General features: G+C 31.2%; 2 protein-coding genes across 4 annotated transcripts; one reads left to right on the top strand and one right to left on the bottom strand.

The window, feature by feature from the left end:
* Positions 1–253: 253 nt before the first annotated feature.
* LOC143079607 (plasmanylethanolamine desaturase 1-like) lies at positions 254–17477 on the bottom strand. Its single transcript, XM_076255037.1, has 5 exons — positions 17284–17477; positions 6475–6594; positions 4226–4317; positions 2419–2637; positions 254–1342 (listed from the first exon to the last, which is right to left on the bottom strand). The coding sequence occupies exons 1-5, from the start codon at positions 17426–17428 to the stop codon at positions 1082–1084; spliced, it is 837 nt and encodes a 278-aa protein (XP_076111152.1). The 5' UTR covers positions 17429–17477; the 3' UTR covers positions 254–1081.
* On the top strand, positions 17370–26391 carry LOC143079605 (mitochondrial ribosome-associated GTPase 2-like). 3 transcript variants are annotated; one of them, XM_076255034.1, is made up of 7 exons: positions 17370–17485; positions 19108–19268; positions 21833–21980; positions 22911–23026; positions 23649–23870; positions 25007–25145; positions 25751–26391. In XM_076255034.1, exons 2-7 carry the CDS (start codon positions 19143–19145, stop codon positions 26143–26145), a joined length of 1146 nt encoding a protein of 381 aa, XP_076111149.1. In that variant the 5' UTR covers positions 17370–17485; positions 19108–19142; the 3' UTR covers positions 26146–26391. The 3 variants fall into 3 exon arrangements, with proteins under 3 accessions (XP_076111149.1, XP_076111148.1, XP_076111150.1); XM_076255033.1 differs by lacking the exon at positions 17370–17485 and adding an exon at positions 17632–17721; XM_076255035.1 differs by lacking the exon at positions 17370–17485 and adding an exon at positions 17870–18070.
* The last annotated feature ends 1060 nt before the right edge of the window (positions 26392–27451 follow it).

Below are 27451 nucleotides of genomic sequence, written 5' to 3'. Positions count from 1 at the left end.
AACATACACGTGCACGTATCCATTATAAAAACTATAAGATGTACAAAATAACAAACTTCTTCATAACAAGAGAGCTAAATAACAATGAAATAAACAATTGGCAGGATTCACAACACAACATACATTGAATACGATCATTCTCATTTGTTCTGGTCAATTACTCTTAATAGAGGGTCTAGTAAGGGGTTCTTTATTTTTTTTTTTTTTTTTTTTATAGATGATTTTTCTCTTTTATTTATATTTTTGCCCATTATTTTCCATTCTTTACATTTGGCCCATTTTTCTTCATTTTCCATATATTAGCATCACATTTTTATCTTATTTTTCTCTAATCTTTACTTTTTAGGCCCCTTATTTTTAATTCTGTAAACCCCAACCAGACCCTCTTAATAAGTATTACAAGACAGAAGTAAAACATTTAAAACAGTAGAAGTTTCATGCAAGCAGAAAAATGAAAAGCTGATTTTGTTCAAGCATTCATTATGTATTAATTTAGTATTAAATGTCTTGATGAATGTCTTCAAATTGATTGATTGTTGGTTGCTTAACGTCCAGTGGCAATGTCTTCAAATAGAAAGAGGTCTTTGAAAATAAGTTATAAATCCCTGAAGAGGCATCAAAAAGATCTTATCTTTTTAACTTTGATATAACATCTTGTGACTTATAGTTACAATATATACAAAAATATTCATTTACTGTTTAAAAAAAAACCCAGCTAGTTTTACTTACTCTTGATAAGTTTATTTTAAGTAAAGAAAAAGGTAAAAAGAAATATTTTACATGTTTTTGAACCCAAATTGCAATTAAGGCCTAAAGTTAATTTGTTTTACTCATATCGATTTGATCTTCCAGTAACATGTTCTAATAATGCCCAATGTTTGCGATATAAGACTACACACTCTGTAAAGAAAACTCCCTGTTTTAACACATCAATTTAATAGTATCCAAATATTTTGCACAATTCCCGTTGTCACATCAGGTGCAAAGAAAAATCTTCTAAAACAGGAAATTTTCTCAACATAAAGTTTTTCTTCTAAACATTCTGTGCTTTAATCCAATTTCATTCTAAGTTATCTTTTCCTCAATGGGTTTTGGATGCCCATTTGAAATCATCTGCTCTAGGCTTGTTTCCTGTTGAGCTCTCTATTAAGCTTTCTAGTGTAGTCCAGAACCTGATTTTCTCTAGTGGATAATTAAGCCATCCTGTTGTTATACAGAAATATGTCTCGTGAGGAGAAACATGGTGGATCCGATGATGCTTTTTGGGTAAGATAATATGATAGTCTTGCAACATAGTAATCCACTTTGGAAGTCCAAAGTAAGTATGAGACCATTTGTGAAACTGAAAAAAGAAAAGAAAATATAAAGGAAAATGGAAATCTAATTTTCCCTTCAATTTTTTTTATCATGTCATGGTTATCAATGAATAAAACTTATAAAGAAGATGCTATACTAGCAAACAACCTTGTATTTCTGTTTATTTTAGTCTTTATTGCAGATCATACATAACTAATAGAATATAGAACTGTTCCTGCAATATATCCCTTATTTTTTTCGATGAAACTTAAGTTATTCATTTTCATTCTAAATGAAGTTTAAGTGTATGCTGCATTTAGTCAGAACAAGACTTTAAAAGGAATGTAATTTATAAAACCCCTCTTTCTTTACATGTCAGATAAGCTACAATAAAGGAGTATCATTCTAGGTTTCAGGGTTTGCCTATACAACACATTAGTATTAACTAGAGCTCATCACAGTTCAGGTTCAAATTTTTTTCTGTCATTTTACGATGTCCAATTGATGTAACGTATATGCATTATGCCATATATGTGATAAAATATGAACAATTTGGAAAAACGAATGTCATGAAACAGTACCTACCAACTATTCAAAATCTTCATTTGGGATTTTCAGCACATGAAGACCTCATGAATCTCTTCTACATGTTATATATTTTATAAAAGTGTTTTAACTTTTTTAAATTACAACAACTATTGTTTTGAATATTAGTAAGTATATAAATGCCATTATAACTCGTTTTAATGTATGTTTCGAGATACATGTACTGTTATTAGTTTATAAAATAGAAGATTTCAAGATTCTGATCAATACCTCTAAGTAATAAGATATCTGGAAAGCTAGCAGTTCTGATGAAATATACTACAGGAACTGAGACTTGGCAAATTAAGGGCCCAAGATGCAATGTTAAAATACAGAGAAAATTGACCACTAAATTAATAAAGATATTTTTTTTTACAGTATTAAAATATTTTAGAGTGCATATTTAATTTATCACTTATATTTGCATTACTGTTATAACAAGCATCTATGTTTTTTCATAATGCTTAAATATTCAAGCAAACATTTTGACCATAAGAAATGTGCATATAATTTTGTTTAAGCATTGGTTATGCCTACCTGATTAGTCAAACTAACAAATACTGCAATAAAAAATACATAACATTCCCAATTGTAAGTGGCTGCTATCTGTTCAGGTGACAGTGTCCAAAACTTGTATGTCATTTGAGCTAAAAATGGGACTATAACAGCAAAATTATCACCATTGGTCTCTATAAAATCATGTCTAGTGATAGAGGTTGGGTCTATATGGTGTTCTCTGAATGGTCGTATAAAACCCTAAAAATACAGATAAAGTTACAAATGTATATTGTATCAATGAAAAATCAGTTACAATATAAATAATTACAATCATTTATTTTCCCGTCCTCTACTATTTTAGTCCTGGCTATAACAATAATAAGATTTAATTTTCAAATTCCTAATCTTTTTTGTCAATCCTTAAATCAACTATGTAATTTTATCAAATTTTTTTTTAAATGAATTTTGTTCTGTTAGCAATTGCCACCATCTTGGTTGAACAGCTGAGTATTGTAAGGTATTCTGAAAATGAACTTTTGTCTTTTGTAGACAAATGTGCATCTGATGAGTTTATATAGGACCATTTCGAAATCTCATTTTTTTAACCAAGGAGGTTATATGAGAAGGAGAGTGAACACTCTGCTTGATACAAAATTAGCATCCCCAGGATAGCAGTTTGATCAGAGAAAAATGATAAAATTATAAAGACACCGACATGTTTATCACCCACTAGACATGGCCCTCTGATGTACCGGGCTGTTACCGCGAGCAGTTCGGACTATTAGATAAATTGCATATGTCACGTGATTGTTATCAGTGACTGGGTGACAGGGTCATTAAAGTTCAGGTGTATTTTTGGTAACAATGCAGTGTATAGGTGTTTATGATATGGAAAAAGATTGGACGCGTAATTTCAAAATCAATCGTCTGTCTACGGTGAAAAAAGATAAAGAAATGACAAAGTTATGGGGTTTAAAGGAAAGTTAGTGTGCGATTTTTATTCAACACTACATTGCTTTAAACAAAGATTTTCGCTTCACCTTTCAATTTCTGTTTATGAGAATTGGCAGGTAATAATCATAGAAAATATACGAATATGCAAAGTACTTTAGTTACGGTGACCGGTAACAACCGGAAGGAATATTTGCAATTTAAACATAGAGAAATTTATCGGGAACAACGTAAAAGTGAGTTTCTGTTGATATAAACATTGACGGCAATAAGACGGATATTCGTTTCATTTCTTTTGTTAATAAGTTTACTTTTAACATAAAATTTAAATTTTTAATTTATACTTAATAAAAAATATCACAAAATATCTTTTTAACATGTCAATAATTGTATATCCGGTCAGTTTATGACACCTCGAGTGTTTCCGTTCTTACTCGGGTATGTCATTAGGACAAAATCTCCCTCTGTGACAGAGTCGATCTCAACTAATTAACACCCATTTACAGAAAAGTCGGTAACATTTTATGTGTAATTATCGTCTTTCGTCCTCTCTCCTCACTCAAATAACCTCCTTGGTTAAACATACATAACTTTTGATTTATTGACAATTATATATATATGAATTTAAATCTTAAATTGCCAAGTGATTGTAATAGCTCACAGGGGCCAAATAATCTAGGTGAGCATAAAAAAAGAACCATGTACTTAAAATTAATTATTGTTTGGTGATTGTGTTTTGTTTTAACAATATTTATATTGATAAATTTCTAATTTGTAGCAGGACTTGACCATAAATATACAAAATCTATCACATGAGAAGTGTACTTTGAAGAAAAAAACCTTAACATGACCTCCCATAAAGGCATTAATAACTCTGTGATTAATTAATTATTACCTTTCCCAAGATAGGCAATTCCACTGATCCCCAAGTGTCAGCTCCCCAGTGGACCAGTCCACTAAAGAAATCTGCAGTCAGTATACCTAAAACTGAACAGAAACATTTTATTAACAAACGATGTTCATAACATGTATATCATAAACACAAAAATTCAACTATGAAAGGCACAACAACATTAAAATCTACAGATGTGAACAATTTACATATAATATTCTTATGATTGGCAACACTTGTGGGTCCATTATGTGAGTAATCCATTAAATACTGTAATATATATCAATCAAGAGTGGCAAATTATCCGCACATATGACTTTTTGCTACCCTTGTTCCTTCTGGCATGTGCTCAAGAATTATAGATGTTCAGTATTGACCAATAATACAGCAAGCCAGCATACATTTAACCTTTAAAAGCAATCTACAGGTCTGAATCATATATACAGCCAATCACAATGATCAGGTAATTTATAGCTTGTTCAGTTGCTGTTCGGTGTGAGCGAAAGCTCTGTGTTGAAGGCCATACCTTGATCTATAATGGTTTACTTTTATAAATTGTTACTTGGATGGAGAGTTGTCTCATTGGCACTCATACTACATTTTCCTATATCTATCTATGAACAACTCAAATCTTTTGGAAGTTTCATAAATGCATAAAGTATGACCTTATTTCTAATATAAACACCAAATTATCGACTGGACAAAAAAGGCTGCTGTGACAGTGAAAACCAATTGAAAAGATCCTGACATGTTTATTTTATGTTCAAGTATGAAGCTTATGATTTGATTTTTCTTTATCATGCAGCATTTAAATTTTTGTGAATGTACAGATCATTTGAGCTATTGGTAGCTATTTGTTTGTGACAATCAATTTTTCTTCAATTCTCAGACTTCAATTTTGTTAATAATGACAATCTACATATATGTCATTATGAATTTCCAAAATGATTTTAGCATATGTGTTGCTTATAAATAGCTGATTTTTTAGGTAAGAAACCGTAGGAAAACTTTATTTCAATTCTTCATTAGATCTGATCCCAGGGATGATTCCAGGTGTTTTCAAATGGGTCCCTTGAACATCAATTTGGGAATTTTTATACCAATTGGGAATTTTTAAAGCATACAATCTAAGACGAAATAATATCATTATACCGTAAAAACAGAAAATGTATATTAAGTTTCACCTGTACACTGATTGAAGAAGTTATTGGATTCAGACCAGGGAAGTTGTAATTCATGAATATCATTGCACATGATTCACTATCATCTTAACTTTGGTAAACGACGCCTATTACAAAAACATTTATACCAGCTAACATAAACCTATGGCAAGCCATTTAGCTATTTATTCGAATTTCAAATTATCTCATAATATATAAGATATCTTATATAATGTATAAGATTTGTATAATATATAATAAGATTTATATAAGATATCTCATTTAAAATATGAGATATCTTATATAATTTCATTTTTAAAAGCTATCTTATATATCATATATGAGATATCTTATACTTTATCCAGTGGTCATTTCATGAATGGTCTATCATCAACATTATTTTCAACAAAAACATAACCGGCTCTATTGGGCAATCTGCTTTCACGAGATCGGCACCCATTAAAATTTATTCATCAATGTTACACAAAATTTTTAATTTCCTCTTTGCCGGGGTCTGCTGTGACACTCATTTTGACAAAAAGCATGTTAAAAAAATTTAATCAATTGAATCCGGCTGCTAAAATTGTTTACCTCATGTTGACATAATTAAATCGTTGTTAATAAAATGCAATCGTAGTCATCATTCTTATCCAGATTTTACTATGTTTTGACGACAAACTATGAAAAATTATAGTTGCCGTAATCGGTGACGGACACTTTTCCGGAATTACCGATTTTTATTTTATTTTCCTGAATTGGGAATTTATATTAGTTGCCGTAATCGGTGACGGACACTTTTCCGGAATTACCGATTTTTATTTTATTTTCCTGAATTGGGAATTTATATTCACAAACATTGTTTTGGGGCCGCTGGCCGATTTAAGGGCCGCTCAGCGGCCCTAAACTATATAGTGGAATCATCCCTGGATCCAATTATGATGTCAATAATTTTTGTGGTATTCCTATGTAACGGTCTTAATACATGGAATAGAAGATAACATATAAGATACTTGATACAGTAGTAGAATCTGTATAAAATTTTATCATGTTTATATATGTATTCAAATTTCAAGCATTAACCAGTATACTTACTAGCTGAAACAAGTATAAAGTACCAATTTTCTGGTTGGAAATATCTAGCTAGGTTTGTGAAATTCCATATAATAAGTCCTATTGCAGTAAAAAGGCATATGGTCTCTTGTATTCTTTTCCCTGCAAATATACATTTTTAAATTGATTAAATAAGTAAGCCTTAAATAAATTGTATTTGTATGTTGGTATGGTTATAAAACAACAATGTTTACAAATGTATAGACTGAAATTTAAAATCTGCAGAATATAAAGAAATAACATATACAGTGTTCTCCCCAGGATTTTTGGAAAGCACCAGGGTAACGCGTGTCAAAATGATTTGTACAAAATGTTGTGTCGCGTTGCTCGCTTATTTTTTCTTCTTGTTAGTTTTTGTGCCATTACCTTTTTGTCTTTTGTTTTGTTTACTGTGTTATGTAGACTTCAGGTAAAAAAATACTGGTAAAAAAAAAAGTAAATCAAACAGTTTGTATACTTTAATATCTTTTAAGAATAAATAACAGAAAGCACTTTTAGTTTTTAAACTAGTCACTTTTTATACTTTGATCAAGCCAATTTTGTCCTGATACTTGTAGTTACACTACACATTCCCCATTTTTGTTAGATTACACCATAAAAATTAACTTTAAACAAGATTAAATTTTAATGCAGAACCTTTAATAAATTAAATACTATTTTCCATAGCTTTAGACATGATTCTTTTAGACATCAATAAAATTATTATTAGAATCATTGTGTTATTTCATGATAGACATGAAAAGTATACTTATATTATTTATGTTATGAGTTCCAATCATTGTAAAAAAAAATTTTTTAACTTCTTTAATACTATTCAGCTATATATCTAATGGAAGTTTCAGTCAACTTTGTTTAAATATACAGCCTTAGCTCAGTCAGTAGTTACAATATTGGATATACTACCTATATAATATCACTGTGTATCATCGCCACCGGAAATTGGGTACTAACGAAGCGGAGAGAAATAGAAAAAAAGTAAACAAGTTAAGAATCATTCAACTTAAAGCATTTCCACTCATTTGATGAGGGTGCCGCTTAAGAAATGATTTTCTGATATATAATTCTTTAAATTATTAGGCCGATAAGTACAAAATTAATACAAGATTTTGTGTAATACTCCAAAACTTGCCACTTATAATTAGTACTGGAAAATTTCGAGGTCGATCGTCCTCTGTCGCCCCATTCTCAAGATATTGAACTGTTTTTCATTATTTTTCCAGACACGTTTTTAGATTATTATAGTGTGGCATCATATTTACTGAAATGTGTTGTCAAAAAGATGTATTTTAAAGAATATAGACCATAAAAAATAAAGTCTAGGGTACGGCAACTTGCTCGTGTTGACAAATTTACTGTATGGCAACTTGTTTTCAACTGTATGGCAACTTGCTAATTTTAGAATAGATATTTGCCGTCCTTTCAAAGAAAATAAAGTATTAAGTTCAAATATCTAAGGTGTGAGGGGGGGGGGGGGGGGTGTACCGTTTGATGTTAAACTGTTTTTGTCCTTTTCAAGGTTTTAATTTGTTTAAAACTGTTATTTGACTGATAAATTTTAAAAACTATTAACTGTTTTCGACCCACTGTCTGTAATCTGTTTTGTTAAAATTTGCAATGTTGTTAACTGTTTATTTGAAATTGAGATTCCTGTTATCTGTTACTTAATACTTAAAGTGTTCACTGTTTTTGACATTATTTTCTCTGTTAACTGATTTTAACTGTTATTTACAAGAATCACATTAAAATTTGCTGTCCATCTCTTTCTTTACGTTGCTTCCGCAAAGGAGTGACATAAACAGCATATATGTAATTGTACATGTCTTTAAAAAATCTTTGAGTATAGTAAATCCTTGATAAAATTGAGAATGGAAATGAGGAAAATGTCCAAGAAACAGAAGCCCGGCCAAATAGAAGAAACAACCCAACGCAACGAGAAAATTATGCACTAGGGTTGGGTGTCAATTCACAGATAGAAAAAAGCTTAGAATTGACACTCATAATTTTTAAACACCCTCTTTCCCTTCCTTCCTAATAAATAAGGCTTACTATTTGAGTTATGCATGTGTATATTTATGAAAAGAGAATCGTCCATAGATTTGATTTCCAATAGTAATAATGGTGAAATATATTTTTTTGTTTTGTGTAACCATGGCAACAACCAGCATTTATTTGAAACCAAATATTGCAAAATAGGGGGTTGAACATGTCACAAAGATCTCAAAAATTTGGTCCAAAGGAAAATTTCAATCAATAAGAGTGATACCTTTCCTGAAACCATAGACATATATATATCAAAAGGTAAAAAAAATCATATGCATTTCTGCTGTTTTTTCCACAAGAGTGCACACGCTGAAATGTCTCGCCTCTATACTAATCATTGATATTATGTTGATAGTCCTAAGTATAAAGCTAAGTTTTATTACAACTGTCACATAAACTTAACATTAACCAAGATAACTGAAAAAAGACCAATGAACCTTGAAAATGAGGTCAAGGTCAGATGAACCATGCCAGGCAGACATGTACAGCTAACACTGCTTGCTTCTATACAACATATATAGTTGACCCATTACTTATAGTTTAAGAAAAATAGACCAAAACACAAAAACTTAACACTGTGTAATGAACTGTGAAAATGAGGTCACGGTCAAATAAAACTGACATAAAGATCATAAAATATTTCCATACACCAAATATAGTTGACCTATGGCATATAGTATTAGATAAAAAAAGACCAAAACTCAAAAATTTAACTTTGACAACTGAACCATGAAAATGAGGTCAAGGTCACATGACATCTGCCTGCTAGACATGTACACCTTACAATCATTACATACAACAAATATAGTAGACCTATTGCATATAGTATGAGAAAAACAGACCAAAACACAAAAATTTAACTATAACCACTGAACCATGAAAATGAGATCAAGGTCAGATGACACCTGCCAGTTGGACATGTACACCTTACAGTCCTTCCATACACCGAATATACTAGCCCTATTGCTTATAGTATCTGAGATATGGACGTGACCACCAAAACTTAACCTTGTTCACTGATCCATGAAATGAGGTCAAGGTCAAGTGAAAACTGTCTGACAGACATGAGGGCCTTGCAAGGTACGCACATATCAAATATAGTTATCCTATTACTTATAATAAGAGAGAATTCAACATTACAAAAAAATTGAACTTTTTTTTCAAGTGGTCACTGAACCATGAAAATGAGGTCAAGGACATTGAACATGTGACTGACGGAAACTTCGTAACATGAAGCATTTATATACAAAGTATGAAGCATCCAGGTCTTCCATCTTCTAAAATATAAAGCTTTTAAGAAGTGAGCTGACTCCGCCACTGCCGCCGGATCACTATATATCCCTATGTCGAGCTTTCTGCAACAAAAGTTGCAGGCTCGACAATAAAATTGAATTGAATCTAAATGTTCATATAAACCCACTAGGAAGGCTTTATTATTATTCAACTATCTAAAAATCAATTCAATTGTACAAAAACTATTTAGAATATTCACCATGGCTATAATGCAAACTAAACTTGTAACTGTGTATTGATATACCTGAAGCTGTCTCCTAAGTGAGCAATCATTTAACTACAAAAAGGGGTAGAAGTTCAATGTTTGTTTCTTGAAACATATAAATGAACAAAAAATTAATAAATGAAACTTGTGACACCTTACATGTTACTTTCTGATTTATACAGTGGTTTTGATGATTTAAAATAAAAATCAGTAAACCTTCGTAATTCTTTTTAATAAAATCATGTAAGCAATGAGTCATATGAATACCCTGACTGAGATGTAACCATAATTTATAAGAGCCCCCCCCATAAAAAAAAAAATGTTCGCGCCCTATAGTATTCACTCATTCTATCTGTTTGTTACATTTTCCTACGAATGATTGACATAAAACATTTACTCAACAATATACATAACCAGAAGAATCCTCCCTTTTGCTGTTTGAAGCATTTTCGATTCTTCATGACTTAGTCCTTTTTCTTGAAGTTAATCACTCCGTCTGTTTTTCCATCCGTTCAATTGTCTGTCCATGTGTCAATAAAAAAATATGGTACTTGCGTGTGTCTTCTGAAAATTAGTCAGCTTTATAAAAGATTCCTTATGGAGCTTAGCATTTCTGCGACTTTGTATGTACAGTGGTTTTCAAACTTTTGAATACATTGAAGATATGCACTTCCCCTTTTCATAGCATTTGTGTTTGTTTGGAAAAAATTCGCAAGGGTTCCACGGAACCCAGTGTCTCGCCTACTTTTGCTGTTAATCGCAGACTCAACAAAAATGAGGAAAAACATCAATAAAAATTTCCCTCTCGATACTGTCTTTTGATTGAAAGAAGCTTCCAAGTTTGGTAAAAAATCCAGGATAGTTTATGAATCTAATAAATGTTTTATAAACTTTAACTGCAGACTGTATGTAATGTTAACTGGAAGAAAAACTAAGTCCATTTATAAGTAAAATACGGAAAAAGTGAATTTTTTTTTACAAAATTTCCTTCTTGATACTATCTTATGATCATAAACAAGCTTCTGTCCAAGTTTGGTACAAATCAAGGACAGTTTATGAAAGTTATTAAAATTTTAAAAACTTTAACCACAGAGTGAATGTAATGTTTCCTCGCAAAAAAAACTAAGTCCATTTATAAGTAAAATACGGAAAAGTGGAAATTCATTTTTACAAAATTTTCTTCTTGATACTATCTTATGATCATAAACAAGCTTCTGTCCAAGTTTGGTACAAATCAAGGATAGTTTATGAAAGTTATTAAAATTTTAAAAACTTTAACCACAGAGTGAATGTAATGTTTCCTCGCAGAAAAACTAAGTCCATTTATAAGTAAAATACGGAAAAAATGGAATTTTATTTTTACAAAATTTACTTCTGGATACTTTCTTATGATCATAAACAAGCTTCTGTCTAATTTTGGTAGAAATTCAGTATAGTTTAAGAAAGTTATTAAAATTTCAAAAACTTTAACCACAGAGTGAATATTTGTGGACGCCGCCGACGACAACGACGCCGACGACGACGGAATGTAGGATCGCTTAGTCTCGCTTTTTCGACTAAAGTCGAAGGCTCGACAAAAAGGGTAAATTAAAGTTGCTGTTATTAAACTCTTATCAGCATTTAAAATTTGTTGTTAACTGTTTTTAAATCTAGGTGTTGTTAACATGTTAACGGACACCCCCCCCCCCCCCAATCTAATTATGCATTAGACAAAATGCATTAGATAGAAATACCATTTGCTTGACAGCATTTAAGATGTATACAAATTATATATTTTAAAAAAGAAACTGACAAGAAAATTAATTCGAAATGCAATTCACGATTTGTTTCTCCTTACTTTTGATGAAAACTAAAGTATTTTCTTAATTTTGTCTGTCCGAATTCTCGATCCTGGTTGTCTTTTCTTCATCTCTATCTTATTTGTTGTTTTCATAAATTGTTTTGTTACACTGTATATGAGTTAGGCCGTTAGTTTTCTTGTTGAGTCCTTCCACATTTTTCTGTCGGTGCTTTTTATAGGGACTATAAGGTACGAGTTTTCTTTGTTGAAGGCCGTACGATAGCATATAATTGCTTGCATACACTTTATTTTATCCTGATGGATAGTTATCTTTTTTGCTATCATACCACATCTTCACTGTTTTTATCTAAAAAAAAAGCTAGCACCAACAAAAGATGAATGGACGGTTTATTTTATTGAACTTACACAATTTAAACCTAACAACAAACAAGACAACAGTCGTTAGTAGTATAACGATATATAAATGTATTTAGGATAATATGGTTGAAAAAAAACTTTTTGTACAAAATCGAAAAGCGGTACGCAACGAGGCCTTCTGAACTGAATTAACGGCATATATTTAAAAATATTTGATAAGTAAGACATTTTGTATATTTGTAAGCCTGTAAAGCTTTGATATCAAAAAATATTGTCACTTGATATTATCTAAACAGTAATTAATTTCCTCTTAAAATTATAATGTATTGCAAGACGCCGTACAGACAAAAGTTGTTATTTTGCAATTCGCCGTACAACGTCCTGCAATCCTACAATGTTTTTGTATATATTCTTTAAAATACATCTTTTTGACAACAAATTTCACTAAATATGATGCCACACTATAATAATCTAAAAACGTGTCTGGAAAAATAATGAAAAACAGTTCAATATCTTGAGAATGGGGCGACAGAGGACGATCGACCTCGAAATTTTCCAGTACTAAGTGGCAAGTTTTGGAGTATTACACAAAATCTTGTATTAATTTTGTACTTATCGGCCTAATAATTTAAAGAATTATATATCAGAAATTCTAACATGACGTCCTTCAAACGCTTTGAGTACACACCGATGGTAAAATATGAATATATTGGTTGGGCTGTTCTGATTGTACTCCCACGTCATATGATTGTTTATGGATGGAGTACACGACGTCATAGAATGATAACGTAATAGTTTAAGCATTTTTCGGGAAAATACACGCTTCTGATACCGAAAATCATCACCAGAATGAAACGTAAACAAACAATACTAAAATGTGGTATAAGCCCTTTTTTATATACATAGAAGCAGGGATGGGGTAATTGAAAATGTAATGGTAATTAAGTGTAATGCATTACAATTTTCCATGTAATTGAATGTAATGTGTAATTGAGCATTTTCTTAATTACATGTAATGGTAATTTAATTAATTACATTGAAAAAAGCTTGTAATGCTCAATTACTTTTGAATTACATTTGAATTACATGTACTTTTATTGTGTTAAAGATAAGGATTTGTGTATAATATTATATATTGTTAAATTATATTTATTTTTAAAATATTGATATCACATACTTCTTTAATATACATGTATGAAGTCTGTAATTTATTCTGAAGTTTTTATATTATTTATTTGACCTACAGAATTTTTTTTCTGAATAGTCTTATAATTAAAAAAAAAATGTAAGAATATTTATATATGTGTTGTTCAGTTTTTTTAGAAAGATCTTTGTTAACTAAATATATTGATAAGTTATTAACCACCTTGTTAAACAAAACCAAAAAAAAATGTGTCACAGTGAATTTTTTTCTTATACAGGTAATTAGAATTTAAAATCACTGCACACAACCATTTTGTCAAATTAGTATACACAAAAGGATTATAGAAATAAAAATTAATAGCTGTAAAACAGCAATTAAACAGATTAAAATGTCAAGGGACAATGCCAGTTTTACATGTATTTTCATCTAATTAGTGAAATACATGTATTGCTAGTATTTAGACATTATGTACATTGTTTGTACTAAAAATTGTTTTCAATATTGTGACAAGCACACTATTTAATATTTTTAAAGTAAAAAAAAAAAATTTTAATTTATTAATAATTTCTTTACTTATATTATGTTTTATTTAAATGATTTCATTTCTGAGATGTCAAAATACCCCTTAATGTATTGGCAAGTAATTATGAACAAATTTCCTCTCCTATCAGCACATTTTCTAATCATGGAACTTCCATGTTCTGATCAAGCAATATCTGCCACATAAGCTCCTGTCGAAAAACTTTAGAATTGCTGTCAAAGTGTTCAGACCAGATTTCTGGTGGCGATGATACACAGTGAATATAAAATGTCTGTGCTTTAATTAAAGTATGATTGTCAAAAATAGTTTGCAATATATTTTTGTTGGTATGTTCAAAGAAAGTTTTTATCCTTGAGGTACCATCCTTATATAATTTTGCATTTAATTTGTACTTTATTTCTATTTTAAATGATGGATAATATTTTAGGAGCACATTTTTGTAATAAGCTAAATCAGGGGAAGTAACTCTCGAATTTTATACGCAAGTCATTTATGACCAAAGGCTGGAGACTGGAGTAGAGTTAATTAACAAATGTCTGCTTGTTCCTCAAAAGTCTCATAAGTCTGTGATCATTAAGTTATCATCTCTTAATTAATTAAAACACAAGAATCATGTACATCGATTAAATCCAATCATCAAGGTTAACCTCAAAAGGTAAATCAATCACGTGGTGTAAACAATCTTCGCTGTCATTACTGGATTGAACTGGTTTGAACTGGTCAATTTTCATCTGAAGACTCTGAAATTTAATACTCCACGGAAAGGTTTACCGATTTATGATTTTTTTACCGAAAATGTTAGCACCACGGTGAAAAATTATACATTGCGGCAAGAACAATTACACCACGGTAGAAAATTATACATCGCGGGCCCGCGGTCCTTTAAGGGCCTGGGGAGAACACTGACATATGTATAAAGATTTTTCGCTTGGTGAAATTCTGGTCCCAGTTACCAATATTACTGACTTTATTTCCAACATTTGGTGAGTGTCATGACAAATACCAAACAGTTTAAATGGGGATTTACAATTGCCATGAGGAACAGGTAAATGGAGTGCCTAGAACAAACAGAAGGAAGGAACAAACTCAGTCTGCAGCCCAAACATTTTTCTATTTACAACAGCTTGTGACAATGGATACAGCAAACAACTTTTTGCAAATTTGTGCATATGATTACCACAAAGATTAACAAAATAAATACTGTAAACCGGGAAATTTTCGCGCCGTCTTTATTTCGCGATTTACTTACACGATCCAAATTCGCGCCGTTTTGAATTCGCGATTTCCCAGTGGTCTAGATAAATATTTTCATAAATGATTTGGAAAGTGAACAGCTTTTCATATATCTTAAATCAAATGATAAAATCAATCAGAAATATTTTGTTTTTGGTTCATTAATGTTAAAGTAGATTGAAAGTTTGGCATGTTTCAATGCTCGTAAAAACACATACACAACAATAGAAAAGTAAACCTTATTAGGAATGAATTAAAATAACCAGCTGTCAGGATAAATACTAATTAGTCGATCTTTTGATCTGATTAATCTTTGTAGTAGATTCAACGATGTGATACTTTTATTACTGATTGACAGGTGTCATTAACATAATGGTAATGAGTGTTTGTTTACATAATAATATCCGTAATGTTCGCTTCAGTGAAATAACTGATTTGAGTTAAAGACATGACTTTTAACATTGCTTTTCATTAATAGATACTGTTATCATTTAAATTATATAGTTGTCGTCTTTAAAATCAGTGTTATACAGTATTCCTATATATATTCTATTCATATACGTGGATATAAGAAGATGTGGTATGTGTGCCAATGAGGCAACTCTCCATCCAAGTCACAATTTGTAAAAGAAAATGTAAATAAAAGAGTTTTTCCTTGATATTTTCGCGGTCGTTTTCTTTTCGCGTTTCACTTCTTACCGCGAAAATAGCGAAAATAAAACTACCGCGAAAATTTCCCTGTTTACAGTATAAATATATAGATTTAATACTTTTCAGTGGCGGATCCAGAACTTTTTGTATCCAGGTGTATTGATAAGTCATTATCCTAAGGCTATTTTTTTCTTATTTTTTCTGTAGACTTAGCTTTCATTTTTTATTACAAAATGTACCATGCATTGTCAAGCTTGGTAACTCATAATTGTTTCTCAGTAACTCAATGTACGATGCTGTCCCATACATACTGAACCTTCTGACCTTGTTTGTTTACATTCAAATTTCAATGGCGTCAAAATCATGTGATGTCAAATCGTTCTACCCAATCAACTTGCTCTACTGTCAATTAGGGTTTATTTCAGTCTACGGCAATTACGTTATTTCTTTGTGGGATATTGCTTTAAACTAGTTTGCAATAATTTGGGGTTTTATTCAACAGGAAACCTCATTTTTTTGCCATCCCTTTCGACATCAATGGAATTTTGTATGAATATTTACCTTCAGTCATGATGGTCAGAATATCGATCTTTTTATAATGAATAAAAAAAAAATCTATGAAAAATAAATGTTAATTGTTTTTTTATTAACCTTCTCTATATTCCTGTACAAAATTATGGCATGGACATTGTTTTTTCAAATAGTTTTCCTTTCATTTTGGTTGGGCTTTTTTCGCAAAAGACGTAAGGAGCATGTCATTTTAAAATTCCTAAAAATACGATTTGCTTGACCTGTATTGCCTGCCACAAGGCTGATGACGTTGAATGGAATGAAATACACAAAGCAATGGAGGTCGGAAGTGGGATTTTGTGAAGTTCTAGAATGTTTTTAGACATTCGGAAGTCGGGATTGAAACAGGCATTAGAAAATTGGCATTTTTTAGCAATAATTGAGAACAACAATGAAAACTTACCTTTAGAAATGTTTATTTATTCAAAAGTGCAGAAAAAACGTATTCTGCACTGTTTTTCTACGCCGGAAGTAGCGTAGTGACGTCAATGCGTAGTTTTCCTGTGTGTTAAGTTCAAACACAAATGCCTAACGAACTGACAAGATGACCGATTTTAGACTATGGTAGGTCACCAAGGGTGGGGGGGGGGGGCTGACTGACCTTACGGGGCCCCGCTCCAGTCACGCTTCAGTGATTCACTATATAATCAACAAAATTTGTCCATGGATCCGCCTATGCTTTTTCACTAGTAACAACAGCCTCATGAAATTTTTATATATTGTGTAATCAGAGATGTTGGAATCCAGTGTTTCAAGATACTAGTGACACAATAGAAACTTTTTATCATATATATTGGGTCTACTATGATCTGGGAACAACATAGATATATTATTCCCAAGTATGCTGAATGTTTGCAGTGCAGCAAAGGTCGTAAAATCAACAAGCATCCTGAATACCGTACGTGAGGAGTTGCATAAGCATAGATTTAACAGCTAAATCTGGTGATATACTTTACCCATTGTATATTGACCAGCCAATTCCTTGGCACCAGCATGCTGAGGTCCCCATCTGGGTTTTTCTGTGACAACGGATTCATTGGAGTTGGGGTCATCCTCCAACATAGATTTCATCAAAATCTCGTCTTCCTTTTTGACGACCATGTTGTTGCTCTGTTGATCGTTACCTTTGACCTCATCGTATGACAGCACTATTCTGCAGTAAATATTTTTGATAATTTGTTTTTTCTTATTATTCTTATGTCTTTAATATTAATCATTATTAATTCTTATCAAATATCAATCAGGAGATACATGGTTTATTATACAAAATAACAATAAAACGTATTTTTTTTATAAACAGGTAAAGTGTTCATTTCATGATTGCTGTACAACTTGTACCAGTTCACCAGACAGCATTGTTAATGCTAAACAGTTGTTAATGAAGCATGATCTGGGTATTTGATGAAGATATTATGCTATAAGCTCATTCTCAATCTCAGTCTACGATAAAATAATCAGCTAAAAAACAGTAGACAGACTAATTTTAATGAAATCAAGGATTATAATTTGTATCTATAATTTATATTTATATAATTCGTCTAAACATCAGCCCAACAATGTTAGATCTGTAAATTTGCTTTCGCAAATTTTTTGTTCTTCCCTCGCGGGGATTCAAACTCATGCTACTTAAATATTGTGACACCAAATCACCTGCACTGTATCCGACGCGCTAGACCACTCTACCACTCAACCACCTGGGCTGCACAACAATAAAGCTTTTGGTGGCCGGGTGTTACCTTTCTCGTCAGTTTTAATCTAGGGTCGTAATACAGTACATGATATATAAGGCATGAAGATGGAATTGTTACAGATCAGCTGAAATATCTATTGTATATAGCATTATAGTATATTTATAAGTGACTATACTATAAATCCTTGATGGCATAATAATTGTATATCTTTATATATTGTGACATATAAAATAAATTACTGACTTTACTTGTATGCATGTTTCCTTTTAAGATTAATGATATCAAACAAAATTTTAATGATGCCATCCTTAAATTCGCAATTAAATTTTTAATCATTTTATCTCAAAACATGGTGAGTTTTCCTAAATCTTGATTGATAGATTCGTTGCATGCATAGCATGATCTTTCCAATTCTTCATGGAAAAAATTGATCTCATAATGCAAATATCTTAGCATGGTAATGTCCCTTGACATGTTTCCACACAAATAACCCCAGGTCTTAACGATGTTGCAGTTCATAATACCAAAATCGGAATCTTGTGTATTGAACAACAAGATTGGTTCAAAACAAAATCCACGCTTCTAATACAGAGGTATTTTAATTAATATGTCAAACCTCTTAAATTATTAAACATGTGATATATAATTGTCTTTTAAAATTTGCAAATAAGAAATGTCTTGTTCATGAAAATCAAAGGTCAATTGAATAGTTAGGTTTCGATTTGACGTAGTTTGAGTTATTTACCTTGGCAGTGACCATTCAGGGGGTCATTAACTGTTGATTTCCTTATTTACATACAACAATGTAAAATCAACGGTTTCTCTATAAAAATTAAACATGTACATGTAAACTTACTATAAGACTGGTTTTATAATCTTATTTAATTCATTTCTTCGTGTCAACAAAAACACAAATGTTCATTTTGATCTCCAGCTTTGAAATTTCAAATGTGAAGCCAATCATATGCAGCCCATGTTTTATTGGAATAACAACATCTGTCTTTCTTTTTCAAAGCTTCAATGTCATATAAGAATAGTGTTATGAACTCTATACAAACAATATATAAAATAGTTATGTTTTTATTTCAGAGCTCACAGTGTTGACAATTTAAGATAAAAAGAAAATGGCAAATGCAGGATATTTGTTGACATACAGCAAAATTGCTATGTATTTTAAAAGAGATATGGCTCGGCTAATGTCAACTGCTCAACCATTGAAACCTCACAAGGCTAAGTCTAAAATCAACAGAGTAAGAAAACTGTTAATTCTGAAATTATTGCGATGTTTTTTCGATTTTTTTTATATGAATTTTACAGGATTATTCTCAATACCACAAAAATTTAAATCGCATTTTAGTCCAAAATGACAAATTCACAATAATAAATGCATGCAATAATTTCTGAATTTACAGTATAGTATGATTTTGTTCTTTGACTCACTAAGATTAGATGTCAATGTCATCTTTTATTTGAATGACCATTAGATTAAGAAAACAACAGTTTGAATATGAGAATATTTTAGAGAATAATAGGAGGCTGAAATATAAAGAATAAAGAATAATAGGGAAAATTTGAATAATAAAAAACATGAGGTGATTCACTATAAAAAAAGAGAATAATGGACAAATAATGAATAATATAGCATATAATGAACAAAAATATAAAGATTTGATAAAAATAGCTTTAAAAATACAGAAATAAGGATTTCACATCCGTAGGTGCTAGTACCGTCATATTTGAATATAGGAGATGATCTTTGATTTCCCAATGTGGTATCTTTGAACCATATTCTGAAAAAAGTTCTTTCCTATTCCAAGTAAAGATTAATGAGGGGCCTGATGGGTTATTTTCGTTTTTCGTGATCGGCGCATTTTCGCTATCGTGATCTGTTTTTCTACAGATTTTTTTTTTTATATATACATGATATGTGATCATGGAAATTTATTTTCTGTGAATCATCATATGATTGACAAAAAAATCAACTTGTGAATCGTGATGAGACCCCCTCCCCCCATCAGGCCCCTTATTTATTTTAACTAGTTCTTGTAACTTCTGAGATTTTTAGAGTCCTTTATAATTTGATTTCTAATACATTCATATGATGAGAAATGAGACAGTAGATTTTTATATTATTAGCTCACCTGGCCCAAAGGGCCAAGTGAGCTTTTCTCATCACTTGGCGTCCGGCATCGTTAACTTTTACATAAATCTTCTCCTCTGAAACTACTGGGCCAAATTTAACCAAACTTGGCCACAATCATCATTGGGGTATTTAGTTTAAAATATGTGTCCAATGACCAGGCCAACCAACCAAGATGGCCACCATGGCTAAAAATAGAACATAGGGGTAAAATGTAGATTTTGGCTTATAACTCTGAAACCAAAGCATTTAGAGCAAATCTGTCATGGATAAAATTGTTAATCAAATCAAGATCTATTTGCCCTGAAATTTTCAGATGAATTGGACAACTGGTTGTTGGGTTGCTGCCCCTGAATTGGTAATTTTTAGGGAAATTTTGCCGTTTTTGGTTATTATCTTGAATATTATTATAGATAGAGATAAACTGTAAACAGCAATAATGGTCAGCAAAGTAAGATCTACAAATATGTCAACATCACTAAAATGGTTAGTTGACCCCTTAAGGAGTTATTGCCCTTTATAGTCATTTTTTACCAATTTTTCGTAAATTTTTGTTATCTTTTACAAAAATCTTCTCCTCTGAAACTACTGGGCCAAATTTAACCAAACTTAGCCACAATCTTTATTAGGGTATTTAGTTGTAAAAATGTGTGAGGTGACCCAGCCAACCAACGAAGATGGCCGCCATGGCTAAAAATAGAACATAGGGATAAAATGTAGATTTTGGCTTATAACTCTGAAACCAAAGCATTTAGAGCAAATCTGTCAAGGGGTTAAGTTGTTTGTCAAGTCAATATCTGTCTGCCGTGAAATTTTCAGATGAATTGGACAACTGCATGAACTGGTTGTTGGGTTGCTGCCCTCAATTGGTAATTTTAACCAGTAGTCAGTACTTCTGTGTTGACTTGAGTTATCATTGATATGGTCATAATAATAAATTAACTGTTCACAAAACTTTGAATTTTTGAAATACTAAGGCTTTTCTACCTCAGGAATAGATAACCTTAGCTATATTTGGCAAAACTATTAGGAATTTTTGGTCTTCAATGCTCTACAACTTCGTACTCTATTTGGCCTTTTAAATATTTTTTGATTCGAGCGTCACTGAGGAGTCTTTGTAGACGAAACGTGCGTCTGGCGTTAATATAAATTTTAATCCTGGTATCTATGATGAGTTTATTTACAACCACTGGGTCGATGCCACTTCTGGTGAAGATTGATTTCCCAGGGGGTATCACCAGCCCAGTAGTCAGTACTTCTGTGTTGACTTGAGTTATCATTGATATGTTCATAATAATAAATTAACTGTTCACAAAACTTTGAATTTTTGAAATACTAAGGCGAATAGATAACCTTAGCTATATTTGGCAAAACTTTTAGGAATTTTTGGTCTTCAATGCTCTTCAACTTCATACTCTATTTGGCCTTTTGAATATTTTTTGATTCGAGCGTCTTTTGTAGATGAAACGCGCATCTGGCATTAATATAAATTTTAATCCTGGTATCTATGATGAGTTTATTTTAAAGAAATTTTGCCGTTTTTGGTTATTACCCTGAATACTATTATAGATAGAGATTAACTTAAAACAGCAATAATGTTCAGCAAAGTAAGATCTACAAATAAGGTATCATTCTGTACTATGGATGAACTAATATACTTTAATACTTTTTTAGAAAACATTTTTTGTGGATTTCAAAAAAGTAAAAGTGACGGGTGGAGCAGGAGGCAATGGAGTTATGTGTTTCACTAGTGAAAAAAATAAAGAATTCTGTGGTCCTGACGGAGGAGATGGGGGAAATGGAGGCCATGTTGTTCTCAAAGGTAGGTCAAGTTCTCAAAGGTAGGTCATGTTCTCAAAGGTAGGTCAAGTTCTCAAAGGTAGGTCATGTTCTCAAAGGTAGGTCATGTTCTCAAAGGTAGGTCATGTTGTCAAAAGTATACATCACATACATTACACACATCAATGCGACAAAAATTCAATTATAATATCTACATAAACAAAACAATACTGACCTTTGTTCTATGCTTCATTGGAGCATTGACCTATGGGAACATACTTACCTTTGACTTAGACAGTCATATTGACATTTATTTCATGGAAGCACTAATGATTCCTACTTAGATTCTATACTAGACCTACTTACACTTACTGAAACAGTCGCAGGAATGTAGCAATGTATAAAAAGGGGATTACCTTAGTAACTTATATAAAAATAAGGAGATGTGGTATGATTGTCAATGAGACAACTATCCACCAGAGTTCAAATGAGGAAGATGAAAGCAGTTATAGTTTAAACAATATTTTATTCAGATAAATCAATATGATATACAATTCAGATATGAAATAAATAGGATTCAGAAACAAGCAAAAATTGAAAGCAATTCTAGACCACTGTATAGTCTTCGACAGAAAAAAAACTCATACTGTAAAGTCAGCTGTGAAAGGCCTGGATCAAACAAGAAAACTAACAGCCTAATTTAAAACAAAATAGTTATAAAAAAATATGACAGACATAAACCAACAATAACCACTTAATTTCAGGCACATGACTTTGGACAGGCACATAAAGAATGTGTCGGGTTTTACACAACTTTCCTTTACCTGGGACAGTGGTATAACAGCACAATATAAGAACACACTGTAATTTTTTTATGTATAATAATTTCATTGATTTGGTATAAAATAGAAGTTTGTCAGGTTAGCCAGATAATAAGGCATTGAATTACATTGATTTATTTATTTTTATGCAGCATCCAAGGATATAAGGTCCCTTAACCATCTACTAACAGTTATAAATGGTAACACTGGTGTAAAAGGAAGGTCCAAGAATTGCCATGGAAAAAATGCTGAACATTTATATGTTAAGGTAATTTGACAATGTGTTTACACTAGTGTTGTCAAATCGAACAGTCTTGACTAACCTGTTACTCGAATAATCGTAAGACTGATTAACCGGTTAACCTATAGTTTAGGTTGATGTTTAAAAACCGTTTCTATAGTACCCTAAAAATATATCTTTTTAATAAAACGATAAATTGAAGTTTGTCCTTTGGCATTATATGACTTCTCTGTGAGGATTCCTGGCAAAGTTTGACTTTTAATAATCTACTATGGCGTTTGTAACTTCAGATTGAAAAGATAAAACAAACTGCTTGAAAATGTCTGTAACCGATGATCCTGTCATTTTCTCTTGATGTCAATAAAATAATGTGGAGTGTTTTAATTTGAAATAATTAAGCGTGTTACTGGTACCATCAAGTATACATAAATTACGTTTACATTGATTTGCATTTCACAATTTTTAAGTTGTTATTCTGTTTAAAGTATGACTAATTAAAATCTTGCATGATGGAGGTTGCACATTAATTCAGTCTACGCAATATTAGATCAAAAATATAAGAAGTAATGATCTGTTATAATATTGATTTTTCTAAATTATATTTTTTTAAAGTGTACAATTGTTCTTTTTTTCTTCTTACTTTCAAAAGGTTCCTCAAGGTACAATAGTCAGGAATGAAGAAGGAAAAATGTTGACTAGTCTCGATGAAGAACATGATTACTATATTGCTGCAAGGGGTGGATCTGGTGGGCGGGGCAACAGGTTTTTCCTAACAGACACAAACACAGCACCAGCAAAAGCTGAACTAGGTGCTGAAGGAGAGAGTAGACAGTTGATGCTTGAACTAAGGATAATGGCTAATGCAGGACTGGTAATAAAAATGATTAGACAGATCTTTTTGAAACTTTGTATACTGTTGATTCGATATTATAAGTTGGATACTAATTTTCATGGATTGTGTGGGTATAGGTGAACTATGAAATTAAATGTTCAAAGAACTACACATTTTTATAAGGTTATATAATAACTTTGGCAAAACCATGAAATTCAAGTTTTCCTCAAACCATGAAATTGTTACCCACAAAAATAAATGAATCCACAGTATCTTTTAAAATTCATACCGTTAAAACTAGAAATTTCTGTGAACCAAATTAAGAGATTTTTGTTTATTTCTTAGTAAAAGAAAAGTGCAATTGGGTATACATGCCTATATAGTTTAGCACTAAAACAAAATAGAGTTAAACTTTCAAAATACATTAAACACATGAAAGGCTTTTGACAGCTGATTTCAAATATAGAATCAACTATTGTCATGAAATAGCAAATTTATAGTTTCCACATTTCACAATTTTTAATTGTTAGGAATTTCATATGTTCATCATTTTTCCGTTTCAATGAAAATAGGGCTGTTCCAAAAAATAAATGTATGGGGGAAGGAAGGCACTTTTTATTTGACCCCACCATGCATACAATATAAATTTTTATATTTTATTAAGATGTTCAAGCAATCTTTCTTAAATAACCACTACCCATCAAATTTTAATAAAAGTGCTCTTTCCCCTCTCCCCCATACAATGAATTCAGGAAAAGCCTTTATGGAGAAAGGTTTGTTGCATCAATATTTGTCCCTTTTTTCAATCAGTTTCTCATCACTTGAATTTGCCAAAATTAGCTTGAAAATTATTGTTATTTTAACTGAAATGAACAAAATTATTATTATTTTAACTGAAATGAACAAAATTATTATTATTTTACAGTTCTAAATGAAGAAAAACTAAATTATTTGATGATACATTTTAATGCAGGACTAATATTGTGATAAATTACATTAATTTATCTGTTTTGCCTATTTTTGCAAAATACAATATTTGTTTTTCATCAATTTCTGGACACCAAATGTTACACAAGTCAGAAAATTTTATTTCAAAGTGGAACATTTCTACTTAACTAAATGATAATGTGATGCTTATGCTGTTTGAAATTTTAAAACCTTTCAATTTTTTTCAGATTGGCTTTCCAAATGCAGGAAAGTCCACACTTCTTAGGGCTATTTCTAGAGCTAAACCAAAAGTTTCACCGATTCCATTTACTACAATGAATCCACACATTGGTATGGTTGGTTATGATGATTACATACAAATAGCAGGTAATTATTTTTAACAATTTGTAGACACCCAACATACCCAGCTTCATTGATAAATTACATGTGTTAGAGAATAATGAAACAATTGTGCTATAGAAAAAAATCAAATTAAAATCTATATGACATTTTATGGCCAAAATAACAAAAGTGAAATGGAAACATTACACATCAAAAGGACATCTAAACATGTAGTTTTAACAATAAATTGATTATGTAAGTAAACAAACTTCCACTAAAACAGGTAATGCTATCAGGTTTTCTGAAATGGTAATTCATTGATTTCTGGTTTTTGGTTAGGTTTTCCCTATCAGCAGTCAATTTCACTCTTAGCACGCCCTGTATGAAATATCGGTAACACAAAACCCATATCAAATTTCATGTGAAACACACAAAAAAACAACCTTTAGAAGTTCATTTTTAAATTATTAGGTGAACAATTCATCGAAGAATATTTGAATATTATCACATAGTTGCTTTTCCAACGTTTAATAAATATCTCGCCTTTTTGGGTTATAGAGAATGTTTTAGAAATTTCACCATTTATATATGTAGTAAATTAAAACTAATATATCTGATATAATGTTACACATAATTATTTTTACCTACAGTTGCAGATATACCAGGTTTGATTAAAGATGCACACAAAAACCGTGGACTAGGAATTTCATTTTTGCGCCATATTGAAAGATGTGCCTGTCTATTGTATGTTATTGATTTATCAGTGAGTGAACCATGGACACAGTTAAATGATCTGAAATATGAACTTGATCAGTATAAACCAGGACTATCTGACAGACCTCATGCTGTGATTGGTAATAAGATAGACCTTCCAGGAGCAAAAGATAATTTGAGGGAATTGACTTTAGCCATTAATTTGCCTGTATATCCGGTCTCGGCAAAACATAAAATAGGCATAGATTCGTTATTGACACATTTAAGATATATGTATGATAAATATGGAGCGAAAGAAGACATTGAGGAGGATTCTACATTAGTGACATGAAATTGATATTTGATGGATTCAAAATTTATTGATGATGATTTTGTAATACATACATGTTTTTAATAAGTTTGCAATTCTTTTATTATGCGTTTTGTACTGATGTAAATTTGAACAATTTAAATATAAAACTCACTTCAGCATGACTAATGATAGTCACTACTTACTTAAAAGCAATTCTTGTTTAATACAGTATACTTTAATTCCTATGTTGTGTGTAGTAAAATAATAAAAACTACTGAACTCCAAGGACAGTTGAAAACAAACTCCTGTAAGCTGAAATTTCATTGGTCAACCTCAGTAAAACTGGAAAGTGAACACATCAATTCATGTTGTTTAGTAAAATTTTGAGTAGAAATTCTTTAACAGACACAATAGTTTTTAAATTACTTATCATATTAAGATGACAGTAATTAGGCATTCCATTAATTGGGGGTCTCATTGGGGGGTTCTGATCCCGGATCCCGCTTAATGTTTTGTCAGATTCCCGTATCCCGCTTACACTATGTATGTAAGCAATTCTCATTTTTTTGTCATTTCCCGCGTCACGCTTAGACCCCAATGAGACCCACTTAATTCCTAGATGGTGCTCTGTAAAAAACAATAGCTCTATTACATTTGAAACTTGTATTCCATATGCTTTCTGCATGCATTGGTTTCAAATTTGTTATATATGGAGCATGGAACAAATATTAAGGATTTTATCAATTGCTTAAATATGTAAATATGTGCTAAGGTGAAATTAAGAAATTCTAGAATGTATTAAAAATTGTAACTATATGTCGGAAGAACAAAATAAGCTAAACAATATTCATATGTTATGGAGCTCCTTTTCGAGAAAAATGGGTATCATGGGGCAAAATAGTTGACCCTTTATTGAAGGAAAAAAACCAAAGACTCCAAACATCTGATCATTCCAGATGATATTTACATTACCTAAAAAAAGAATTATACACCATTAAATTGTAGAGGAAACAATGGAAACGTTTTTTAGAAAATGAATAATTTTGTAACTTGAGTTATCTCCCTTGATATAAAAACTTTTAGTGATTTTTAATTTTCTTTAAGGTGGTACCTAACACTATAGGGAGATAACTCTGTAAAGTCAGCTAAACGTTTTAATTATGTTGTGTTGTAAAAGGAATAGTAAGCTTCTCAATGATCAAAATTGGTGTTTGTCAAATTGCTATATAACCAGTATAATTTTTCTGACAAAACGGTTGGTTCAAATTTTTTAAAATTTTTATATTTTTATTAAAGTCTCTAAGTAAATACTTTGAAAAATTTTTATGAAAATTAAACGAGCCAA

Source organism: Mytilus galloprovincialis, chromosome 6 (assembly GCF_965363235.1).
Source record: "Mytilus galloprovincialis chromosome 6, xbMytGall1.hap1.1, whole genome shotgun sequence".
Lineage (NCBI taxonomy): Eukaryota > Metazoa > Mollusca > Bivalvia > Mytilida > Mytilidae > Mytilus > Mytilus galloprovincialis.
Note: the sequence above shows the minus strand (reverse complement) of the source record. Positions and strands in the feature narration are given on the sequence as shown.